Source organism: Hevea brasiliensis, chromosome 11 (genome assembly GCF_030052815.1).
Source record: "Hevea brasiliensis isolate MT/VB/25A 57/8 chromosome 11, ASM3005281v1, whole genome shotgun sequence".
NCBI lineage: Eukaryota > Viridiplantae > Streptophyta > Magnoliopsida > Malpighiales > Euphorbiaceae > Hevea > Hevea brasiliensis.
The window spans coordinates 19,483,125-19,494,601 of NC_079503.1; the positions used below are offsets into that span (position 1 = coordinate 19,483,125).

At 33.8% G+C, this 11,477-nt stretch overlaps 1 protein-coding gene across 1 annotated transcript in view; it reads left to right on the forward strand.

Moving 5' to 3' along the window:
• Nucleotides 1-10,319, forward strand: part of LOC110660283 (dehydrogenase/reductase SDR family member FEY) — a 32,172-nt gene extending 21,853 nt beyond the window's left edge. Inside the window, exons 5-8 of the mRNA XM_021818533.2 lie at nucleotides 2,682-2,783; nucleotides 3,943-4,035; nucleotides 9,463-9,535; nucleotides 9,788-10,319. Of these exons, the coding sequence (XP_021674225.2) occupies nucleotides 2,682-2,783; nucleotides 3,943-4,035; nucleotides 9,463-9,535; nucleotides 9,788-10,047 (528 nt within the window). The 3' untranslated portion in view covers nucleotides 10,048-10,319. The remainder of the gene's footprint in view (nucleotides 1-2,681; nucleotides 2,784-3,942; nucleotides 4,036-9,462; nucleotides 9,536-9,787) is intronic.
• Nucleotides 10,320-11,477: the final 1,158 nt, after the last annotated feature.

Below are 11,477 nucleotides of genomic sequence, written 5' to 3' on the forward strand. Positions count from 1 at the left end.
GTCTCAGCAGAAGTATGTTTTTGATTTATTGATAGAAATTGGGAAATTAGATGCTAAGTCTTGCAATGCATCAATGACCCCAAATTTACAACTTGGAGCAGAGGATGGTAAGCTATTTGAAGATCCAGAAAAATATAGGAGGTTGGCAGGTAAATTGAACTATCTTACAATAACTCGTCATAATATTGCATACTCAATCAGTAAGGTAAGTCCGTTTATGTCTTCCCCAACTGTTACTCATTGGGAAGTTTTGAGACATTTTGTGTTATTTGAAGGGATTTCTAAAGCGAGGCTTATTATATAGTAATCATGGGCATTTAAATATTGAATTTTTTTCAGATGCAGACTAGGCGAGTTCTAAGGCTGATAAAAGATCAACAACTAGATATTGTGTTTTTATTGGAGGTAATTTGGTATCATGGAGCAGTGAGAAACAGAGTATAGTCTCTCGGTCTAGTGCTGAATTGGAATATAGAACTATGGCACAATCAGTGTGTGAAATGGTGTGGATAATTCAATTAGGAGATGAGGTTGGCCTTAAGACCTCTTTGCTTGTACAATTATAGTGTGATAATAAAGCTGCTCTTCATATTGCTTCTAATCCTGTGTTCCATGAATGAACTAAGCATATTGAAATTGATTGTCATTTTGTCTGGGAAAAGCTTCAACAAGAGATTATCTCAACACAACACATCAAAACTGGAGAGCAATTAGTAGATATGTTTACAAAAATTCTAAGCGGATTTCGCGTTGACTACGTTTGTAACAAGTTGAGCATGATTAACATCTATGCTCCAACTTGAGAGAGAGTGTTAGAGAAGTCTTTTTCAATTAGGAGACTAACTACTATAGGATATCCTCGTAAAGGATTCCTAATTTATGTAGAAGTAGATTTTTAATCCATTTAGAATAGGAGATGATTATATATATATATATATATATATATATATATATATATATATATATATGTCTATTAACACCTTTGAATATATGAAAAATACCTCAATTACACTCTTAAAGGCATCCACTTGAATTGAAGAATTCAGGTTGAGGGTAGAAGCTTGATCATTATTATCATCTGATTGACTATTGAAATGCTTAAGAAATCCTAAAATTTCCTCTTCAATCTTTTGTCAATCGTCATCCTTCACCAGGGAATCAATAGTAATTGTTTTGTGGACTTGACTAAACACTCCAAATCTAATGCTTTGAACACCTTCTAATTCCATTGTAGAACAAGAACTCCCTTGATCTCCATTTTGTGGAGTCGGAATTCCCTTGGGACGGGCAAAATTCCTTGGCTTGTAACTCCATTGGCTTCTTTGTCTCCAAGGCTCACTTCTTTTCCTTTGTCTCCTAGAATCTCCATTGCTAGCCGTCTCAACTCATCAATAATTGCCCGTTTTAACTCAGCTGCCTCCCTTTTGATTTCTTCTTTCAGATTCTTGAAATCTGTCCTGAGCATTTCCACATCCTTTCAGCTTCCATGATTTAATCAAGGATTGTGATGTGAAGGGTTGGGATGGTTTTAAGATCATGAGAATCATTTTTGTAGTTATCTATTGAGTTATATAGGAGGATTCTTTGTCCTCTATGGTGTACTCTCCTCTCTCTCTCTCTCTCTCTCTCTTCCTCCATAAAATTTTCTTTTTTAAAAGGAAAAAAAAAAGACGGAAGATAAGCATATGCTTTCAGTTTGTCACTGGTCTTCCACATTTTCAGATAGATAACCAATTTCTTTCAAATTACAAGCAGCAGACAGCCCATAAACCAGTTGCAACCCATGCCAGTCTTGATCATCTCATCCTGTTTCTTCAAATGCCAACCTTTAACCAACTGCATAATTGTATTAGGGAGAAGTCTCTACCAGATAAAGAGAAACATAGGCAACTCTCTTGTCAGTAGTCACTGAATAATGGAGCATAATATGATTGATTAACTGTCTACCTTGCTCTCATAGATGACACCAATTAGCCTAACTTGTAGCCCCTGCAAATAGTTGACACTAAGAATTTTTGCACATGTTGCAATCCATCATAGGAAAGGAAAATTTTACCGTATAGCCATACAACCGGCCATGTTATATGATAGTGAGTGTTGGGTACTAAAGTAGTCGTATGTGTCTAAGATAAGAGTTGCGGAGATGAGAATGTTAAGGTAGATGAGTGGTCATACTAGACTAAATAAAGTCCGTAATAAGAGTATTAGAGAAAAAGTAGGAGTGGTACCAACTGAGGATAAGTTGAGAGAAGGAAAATTGAGGTGGTTTGGTCATGTGAAGCGTAGACATACGGAGGCTCCAGTTAGACAAGTAGAGCACATTAGGGTAGAGGATAGAAAGAAAAGAAGGGGTAGACCTAAACTGACTTGGAGGAGAGTAGTACAACATGACCTAGAAGCATTACACATTTTCAAAGATTTAACCCAAAATCGTTTAGAGTAGAGAAAGAGAATTCATATAGCCGACCCCAAATTTTTTGGATAAAGGCTTAGTTGAGTTGAGTTTACAATCCATCCAAAGAAAGCTAATTTTCTTGCACTTTTATTTGCGTGTTTTGCTTCTCTCATCAATTACTGGAATAGCTCATCGTATAACATCTAAATTGTTCTTGTGCGTTTGCTATCATACTCTTACACTTGAATGTCTGGGAGTGTTTTTAACATATTTATCTTGTGTGTAGATGCATTATGTTGGCTTTGTTGACACTGAAGACATGAATGTTGTTTCTGGGAAGCGAAAGTATACAAGCTTAGTGGGATATGCTAGCAGCAAGTTGGCACAGGTGCTTTTAGCCGTTGATATTTTATTGCCTTGACAATTCAGTCTGGATACTCTTTCTGCATTTTAATTTGAGTTTGGACAATGAATGAAAATGTTTCCTTTAACAGGGTATTTTAACACTTTTAATGTTTATGCGTGTATCAAGTTCTTGATAATGTGTTGTTAAAAGTGTGCTTGAGGTGCAAGTGTCAGGGCCTCAAGAAGCAAAAGGCTGGGATGTTAGCAAGGTGTGTGCCTTGCACCATGCACAAGGCGCAACCAGGCACGCCTCAAGCACATTTCACTCATCCTTGTTTCTTTTTTTACCAACCACTCCCATTTATATCAATACAACCACCTCTCCCTAGGAATATTGCTTAACTTTTGAGGCATTATAGTTTTCAAGACATTGGTGTCTTAGTAGTATATTTTTATTTTATTTAGATTGCAAAAATATTGCTACTTGATTGCTTATTATTCTTTAGTTTTATTTTATTTCACTTTTGATGGATTATTCCCATGTATTTAATAGTTAGAATTTGAAATGTAGGCTGGTTTTTAAGACATTAAAATCTATAATAGTTTAGCCTTGTTTTATTTGGATTGCAAAAATATTGTTACTTGTCTATTTGAGTGTTAAATATTATATGGTAGTGATATAAACAGTTGTCTTATATAATATATTATTTTATATTCTTTTTTTTTTTTGTGCCTCACGTCATTTGGATATGCGATTAGGCCTCAGGATCCCTTTGCGCTTTTGTGTGCCTTGCGCCTTTAATAACTGTACATATTAATTGGCTACTCTCTCTCTCTCTCACACACACATGCATTACAAACCTGCACACTCACATAATGGCCCTGTTTGTGAAGAAACGGATATTATGCTACCCAAACATCCCGTTTTAAGATTATTATTTCATTTTTGAGAAAGAACATACCTAATGTTTCCTTTGAAAATACTAAAAATTACTTTTCATTTACACCTGTGTTAAAGTGAGTCAAACATGGAGATGTTATAAAGACATGTTTTCTTTGCATACCAAACAACACATATTTCTATTCTGTGTTCACATTCAATTGCCATTTCCAAGGTAGTGGAATGCATATGTAAGCCGACACCTAAGTATTTGTGAATGTTAATGCGATGAATTTTAAACATGGTGGCCTTTGGATTGCAGGTCATGTTTAGTAGTGTTCTTCAGAGGCGCCTTCCTGCAGAATCTGGCATTAGTGTAGTTTGTGTATCACCTGGAGTTGTCCATACAAATGTTGTAAGTCACTTTGGGAAATTCATTTTCTATTTATATCTTGAAAAAAAGGACTTGCTCACATATATGTGCATGCAATGTATATATACAAGTATTTGCGTGTATATATGTAGATATTTATGTGTGTTTGTCAGTTCATATTTTGAATGAAGTGATGTGTATGATGTTTGCTATATTTACCTAGAAAAAGCTTATATGATGTAATATTCTGCTCTAAAAGAGTGAACAAGGCTTTTACTTGCAAAAGAGAGATATTTCTCCTATATTAACCTGATCATGAAATTATTTTAATTTTTTCTTATTGGTGTAAAGAGTACAACATTTTTACATTAACATCTTCATTTTCCATAATAAGTGGAAATAATGCTTCTGTTTCTTTTAGTCAGGTATCTTCTAAATACTCTTGCCAATGCTATCAAGTTATAGGGAACCAAAATCTTAAATAAGAGTGTTTTGTATTATTGTTAGAGTCGCTGCCGAGAAAATGACATCCTTAAATATGCCTAAATCTGGTGACAATACTGGTTACTGGCTCTGTAAAGAAGACTTTATGCGAGAAAATAAGAGTGTATTTAAGTAAAAGAAGAAAGGGAAAAAAAAAAAAAACTGAAAAGGGAACACTTTGTTCTGCTTCTCATTAGCCTTATAAACAAAAATACATCCAGTGCATAATCAATACTTACTTCCGTAAATTAAGGAAGTTTGTCTTCATCTTTCTGGCTTAAACTAAGCTCCTATACAAGATAAATTTACACTGACAAGTCATAAATATTACAGCAGAAGACATCTGTTGAATAGAACAAAATATCAAGAGACAAAATATAATGTAACAGCACTTAGTGTGTATCACAGCCACTAAATGCAAAACAATCAAGCCATATATTATTTTATGAAAGTTGTGGTTTTATGCTTGTTCATAGTTAAAACAGCACTATTAGTTCTCTGATAACTTCTAGAGATATGTTGCTGGTATTTTTCATTTTTAAAACATTTTTGGACCATGCAAGTCCATTCATTAGTTCTTTGTGTGTGTGCATTCCATTTGCCTTTTGTTGTAATAGGTACACTCTTTTGTCTTCTTTTGCTAGTTTTATTACAAATGTACTTCATCATGATGTAGAATGCAATATAAGAAACAAATTAACTTAAATATACGGTTTTGGGGAAAGCATGAAGTCAATTGAAAATTTCATATGTTCATCACTATTTTTAGCTTTACATATCTTTTTTGACTTGGTGAAATTTAATCATTTGGTTGTAGGGGTTAAATAAATATGTTGGAATCTCAATCCCTACATTAAAGGGATTATTATTTCTTTCTCTTCATATATATCTTGTTTTCTATTTGTATTAGTTTCCATTCAATTAGATTTCCTTGTAAAGCTAGGAATCTTGTATATAAATAGGTATATGTATAAAGTCATTGATACATATAAAAAATACAGAAATTTCTCTCAAATATATTTGTTTCATCATGGTATCAAAGCTTTGGATTCATTAGGGCAGGCTTTAGTATTGTTGATTGGTATTGTTTATGTGTACTATTTGCACGCACTATTTATCAGTATTGTTCATGGATACTGTTCACATACTGTTTATGTGCACTGTTTATCAGCACTGTTCATAGCACGTGGACCTCCGACTTTTTCAATTGTTCCTCATGTGTTGCGCTTCTACCCAGCTTTTGTCCTTGATCTAATCATAAGCAAATATGTCTAAAACCGTGGATTACTCTGAAAGAACAAATGATATTGATATTTTTTTCCAATAAAGAAGTTCAATCCCTAAGGTATTTGTTGTCTCGTCTTGAATCTCAATCTTTAACTGTTGGTTCTTCCAATTTTGTCAAATAAGGTAATGTTTTTCCTATCAATCTTGACAAATCTTGTTGGGTCATAGATTCTGGAGCAAACAAACATATGGCAGGCTCTTCAAATAAATTCTTTGCCTATTTTCTATGCTCAAGAAAGGAAAAAGTCCATATAGCAGACGGTTCCTTAATAATAATTTCTACTATAGGTGCTGTTACATGCATTCCCAATATAAATCTCACTTCACTTCTTCATATTCTCAGCTTTCTTATTAATCTTTTTTGTGTCAGTTCTATCACCCAAGCTCTTCATTGCAAAATTTAATTTTTTCCTACTCATTGCATATTTCAGAAGTTAAAAATAGGGAAAATGATTGGCAATGATAGATTGCGAGATGGTCTGTGTTTTCTAGATGGCAATTGTAGTTCCTCAAATCTCGATGCAAACCAGGCTTTGTTAGGACAGACTATGAATGCTAATTAGGAGATTATCCAGTGGCATAAAAGATTAGGATATCCATCTTTTTCTGCTTTAAAAAAGTTATACCCTAATTTGTTTAGAAGTTGCAACTCAAAATTACTAGTTTGTGGTGCTTGTGAATTTGCTAAACACACAAGACAATCTTATCTTTCAACAGATAATAGAAGTTTAGTTCCTTTTATGACTATTCATTCTAATGCATGGGGATCTACCCAAACTACTTCTTTGTGTGCATATAGATTGTTGCACTAAGCTGATATGGGTTTATTTGATGAGAGCAAAAATTGAAGTGTTTTTTTATAAAATGATTTGCGCACAGTTTGATGCTAAGGTTCAATTTTAAGAACTAATAATGGCACAAAATATGTTAATGGTGTTTTTTTATGCTTATTTGGTTTCAAATGGTATAGTGCATCAAACTAGTTGTGTCAAGACTAGCGAACAAAATGGTGTCTAAAAGAAAAAAATAGACATTTATTGAAGATGGCTCGATCTCTTATGTTTACTATGAATCTACCTATACTTTATTTGGGGGATGCAGTTCTTGCTACAAAATATCTTATCAATAGCTTGTCTGTAAGAACATTGAACTTTAAGAGTCCTTTAAAGGTTTTACAAAGCCTTAATTCTTATATTGCTCCTCCAAAAATTTTTGGATATGTCTGTTTTGTCCACAAAACAAATGTTGGGAAGTTAGAACCTAGAGCTTTTAAATGTGTGTTTGTAGGTTAATCTAGTACTCAAAAAGGTTATAAATATTATCATCCTTCTACTAAGAAATATCAATATAGATGTTACCCTTAGAGAATGAGAGCCTTATTTCCTTGTCAAGTCACTACTTCAGGGGAAGTACTAGGAGGAAAAGAAGAAGTTTTTTTTTCCTAACCAGGTTATTAGACTTGGGTCACGCCTTGGTAATGAGCCATCTAACCAGGACCAACCACCTCAAGGGGAGATTATTAGGCTTGGGTCATACCTTAGTAATGAGTGATCTAATCAAGACCAATCACCTTCTTAAACCTCAGGGAGATTAATTATGTTGGATTTGAGAACCTACATGCTTCGGAATAAGACAGATACAACCATTGAACTTGATACACTTGATCAATCAGCATCCCTGGAATCAATTCTTGATGTGGTGAATCTCCTTTACTTACTGATGATCCTAATTCTATTTTTGAGTTGAATTCTACTATTGATGATCTTGATGTTCCTATTGTTCTCAGAAAATGAGTCAGAACTTGTACTAAGCATCCTATTTTTAATTTTATTTCTTATGACTCCTTTTCTCCTTCCTATAAAACCTTTGTCTTGTTTGTTTTTTCTATTTCTATACCATAGGATTGGAAGGAAGCGTGCCTTGATCTAAAATGGAAGACTGCTATGGTTGAGAAGATGAAAGCTTTGGCAATGAATAGGATATGGGATCTTGTTACTCTCTCTAATAGAAAAAAAAAAAAAAAAGTTTGATGCAAGTGAGTATTCACTGTGAAGCACAAAGCAGATGGCTCAATTGAGAGATACAAAGCCAAACTGGTAGCAAAGGGATTGACACAGACATATGGGGTATATTATCAGAAGACTTTTGCCCTTGTTGCAAATATGAACGCCGTCAGGATTTTATTTTCCTGTGTAGCAATTCTTGATTGGAATTTACAGTAGTTCGATGTCAAGAATGCTTTTTTGCATGGAGACTTAGAGGAAGAAGTGTATATAGAAATACCTCTAGGATTTGATGATAAAAAAAGGCTTTTTATGGCCTAAAGCTGTCACCTAGGGCATGGTTTGATAGATTCAGCAAGGCTACGATCTCCTTTGGCTTCTGTTAGAGTAATGTTGATCACACTTTATTTATAAAACATTATAGAGGTAAGATCACATAATTTATTGTTTATGTGGATGATATAGTAGTAACAAGAGATGATGAGGAAGAAATTGTAAATCTAAAGCAACGTCTAGCACAGTAGTTTGAAATTAAGGACTTGGGAAAATTGAGATACTTTCTTGTAATAGAAGTTGCCAGATCAAATAAAGAAGTATATATTAGATCTTTTGGAAGAAACAGGCATGTTGGGTTGTAAACTAGTAGAATCTACCATTGAGGCAAATCATAGATTGCAAGCTGGAGTTAGGTGTTAGTGGATTTAGGGAGATATCAGAGATTAGTTGGCAAATTGATCTATCTTTCACACATTAGACCAGATATAGCCTTTGTAGTAAGTCTGGTGAGTCAATATATGCATGGTCCTCGTGAATATCATTTAAAAGTTGTTTTTCGCATTCTAAGATATTTGAAATCTGCCCCTAGGAGAGGACTTCTTTTCTCAAATCATGGACATCTTCAAAAAAAGACTTTTAGAGATATAGATTGGGCTGGATCTATGGATGATAGAAGGCTAGCAATGAGTTATTATACTTTTGTTGGTGGTAACCGGATCACTTGGAGAAGTAAAAAAGAAAGTGCGATTACTAAATCTAGTGCAGAGGCTGAATATAAAGCCATGGCTCAAGGTTTTTGTGAATTGTTGTGGTTATGAAAGTTAATGGAAGAACCAAAATTATCAGAAACAAATAGTTTATACTTGTTTTGTGATAACAAAGTTGCTATCAGTATTGTCCACAATCCAATACAATATGATCTAACCAAACATATAAAAATTAACCTACACTTCATAAAGGAGAAAACTATAGATGGATCGTTGAGTGTCTCTCATGTGACTTCTAAAGATTAGTTAGGCGATGTGTTCACCAAGGGACTCAGCAGCAAAATGTTTAATCCTTTAGTTTGTAAGCTAGACATGTATAATAGACATGAACCAACTTGAGGGGGAATGTTGGAATCTCAATCCTTACATTAAAGGGATTATTATTTTTTTCTCCTTATGTCTATCTTGTTTCTTATTTGTATTAGTTTTCATTTAATTAGGTTTCCTTGTAAAGCAAGAAATCTTGTATATAAATAGGCATATGTACAAAGTTATTAATACATATGAAAAATACAGAAATTTCTCTTAATACATTAGTTTCATCAAATAATTATCTGTTGACTTAAGTGATCCCCGTTGGCTTCATATTATTGATCAAACTTTCAATTAATATCATTGTCTTACTCTTATGTTTCAACTTTATTCAAATGCAGGCAAGGGATCTTTCCAGATTCGTGCAAGCAGCTTATCACTTAATACCCTATTTTATCTTTAGTGCTCAAGAAGGTGAGTATCCCAATGGCTTGTACACTGTTTCTTCCCAATTCGTTGGTGATGATGATGACTGCTTTGGCATTGGATATTAATAGGAAGAAACAAAATGAGCTGTCTTGCTATGATATTTTAAGAACAACCTGCCTTCAAATCTGCCGTGAAAAAAAAAAAACCTACAAATCCGCCGTGGAAAAAAACTATTGTTTACTTCTATAAGAAGATGAGAAGTTTGAGCTAACCTTTTTTGACTTGCCACTAATTCAGGTTCAAGGAGTGCTCTCTTTTCAGCCACCGATCCTCAGATTCCAGAATACTGTGATTTGTTAAAATCAGACGACTGGCCTGTATGTGCATTCATCTCTCAAGATTGTCGACCAGCAAATCCTTCGGAAGAAGCACACAGCATCGAGACTTCTCATAAATTGTGGGAGAAGACATTGGAGATGATTGGTCTTCCTGCAGATGCAGTGGAAAGATTAATAGAAGGGGAAGAAATTACATGCCGCTATGGGAATCATCAGTAGTATTATTTGTTGCCATGACACAAGAAATTACTAGTTCTTACCAGGTAGTCAACACGGAATGGTCCCAAAGTACCATTTGGAGCGCTTTTTAACATTAATTACAAAGTACTATTTTGTAATTTAAGTTGAATTACTTAATTGTGGTGGCAATATGGTAGTAGGCTTGCTTATGCAATGCAATGGTCCCAACATTTGTAAGCTTCTAACTTTTCATTGTACCCTCAGCATGAAAATTATTATAAATTAATACTATCAGAAGCCTTTTTTTTTTTTTAATTAGATAACCCTGGAGTTGAATAAAAATGCAAATTTCACTTGATTTCTGAGAAATGGAATTTGCAGTTCTTCAAACATATGAACAAGAGCTGCATTGAAAACCAAAGAGCAGGGAAACAGCCTCCTCTTTATTCTGTTGGTAGAATCGTGTTATCTTGGATGAAGCTTGTTGATTCAACAGCTAAATTAAGGAAATGTAAATCTGCAGCTACCTCTGCCTCTGCAATTTCTGCAGAAATTTTCTGGTTTTTCTCCAAGCGACTCCTGGAATAATTTCGCCCCTTTGAATTTTCTTATTTCCTAAAAATCACCCCGAGGATCAACCTGTTGCATGACTAACTTGCACGGCAAAGTAATATCAGTGTTTCCATTTGTCAAAACCTTTTCAATTTCTGAAATTTTATTCATTCATTGTGCATCATGGAATTCAAGCACTGTTTGAGATGCTTGAGCCAAAGTGTCATCTGATTATTGATTCACCAAGCATAGTTTGTTGGGGCACTATCACTTTTCTTGCCAACTTGTAAAAAAACAATACCCAAGCAGACAATAATCACACTAATAAATTAGGCATGCAAAGATACCTAAAAGGAAATATGATTGTTTTTCAAATAAATTGCTTCAATTGAAACTCAAATTACCTCATAGTTTTAGAGGCAATGTCAAAACTACTAAATTAAAATTCATTAATAAATTTTTACCAAGATGATAGATAAGATTCAAATTTTCAATTTAATGAGAGTGTTGTTTGAGTTTTACCAACTAAACTAGCTATATAAAACCACTTGAATAAGATTACAATGCTTGGTCTACGTGAATTGCATTACTTCTCACACTTGTTACAAATGAATGGCTTTACCTATTTATAGCAGCCACTTCCTTAATGGACGGTGGAGATCTATTTTATTTATTTTAATGTAAAATGGAAAATAATTTTTACTTTATTTTTAGTGTTTGGGGCTCTTAGGAAAATGAATCAATAGAAAATATTTTTTTGATCAAAGGAGAAAACTAAGTTATTCTTAAGAAAAACTTCCTTTTTTTAATTCATTTTCTATTTTTTATACTTTGATAATCTTTTGATAATCTTATGATATGCGTGAAATTGTTAAGTTTATTAGGGGTAGCTATAATCTCTGTAACTTGTCTATAAA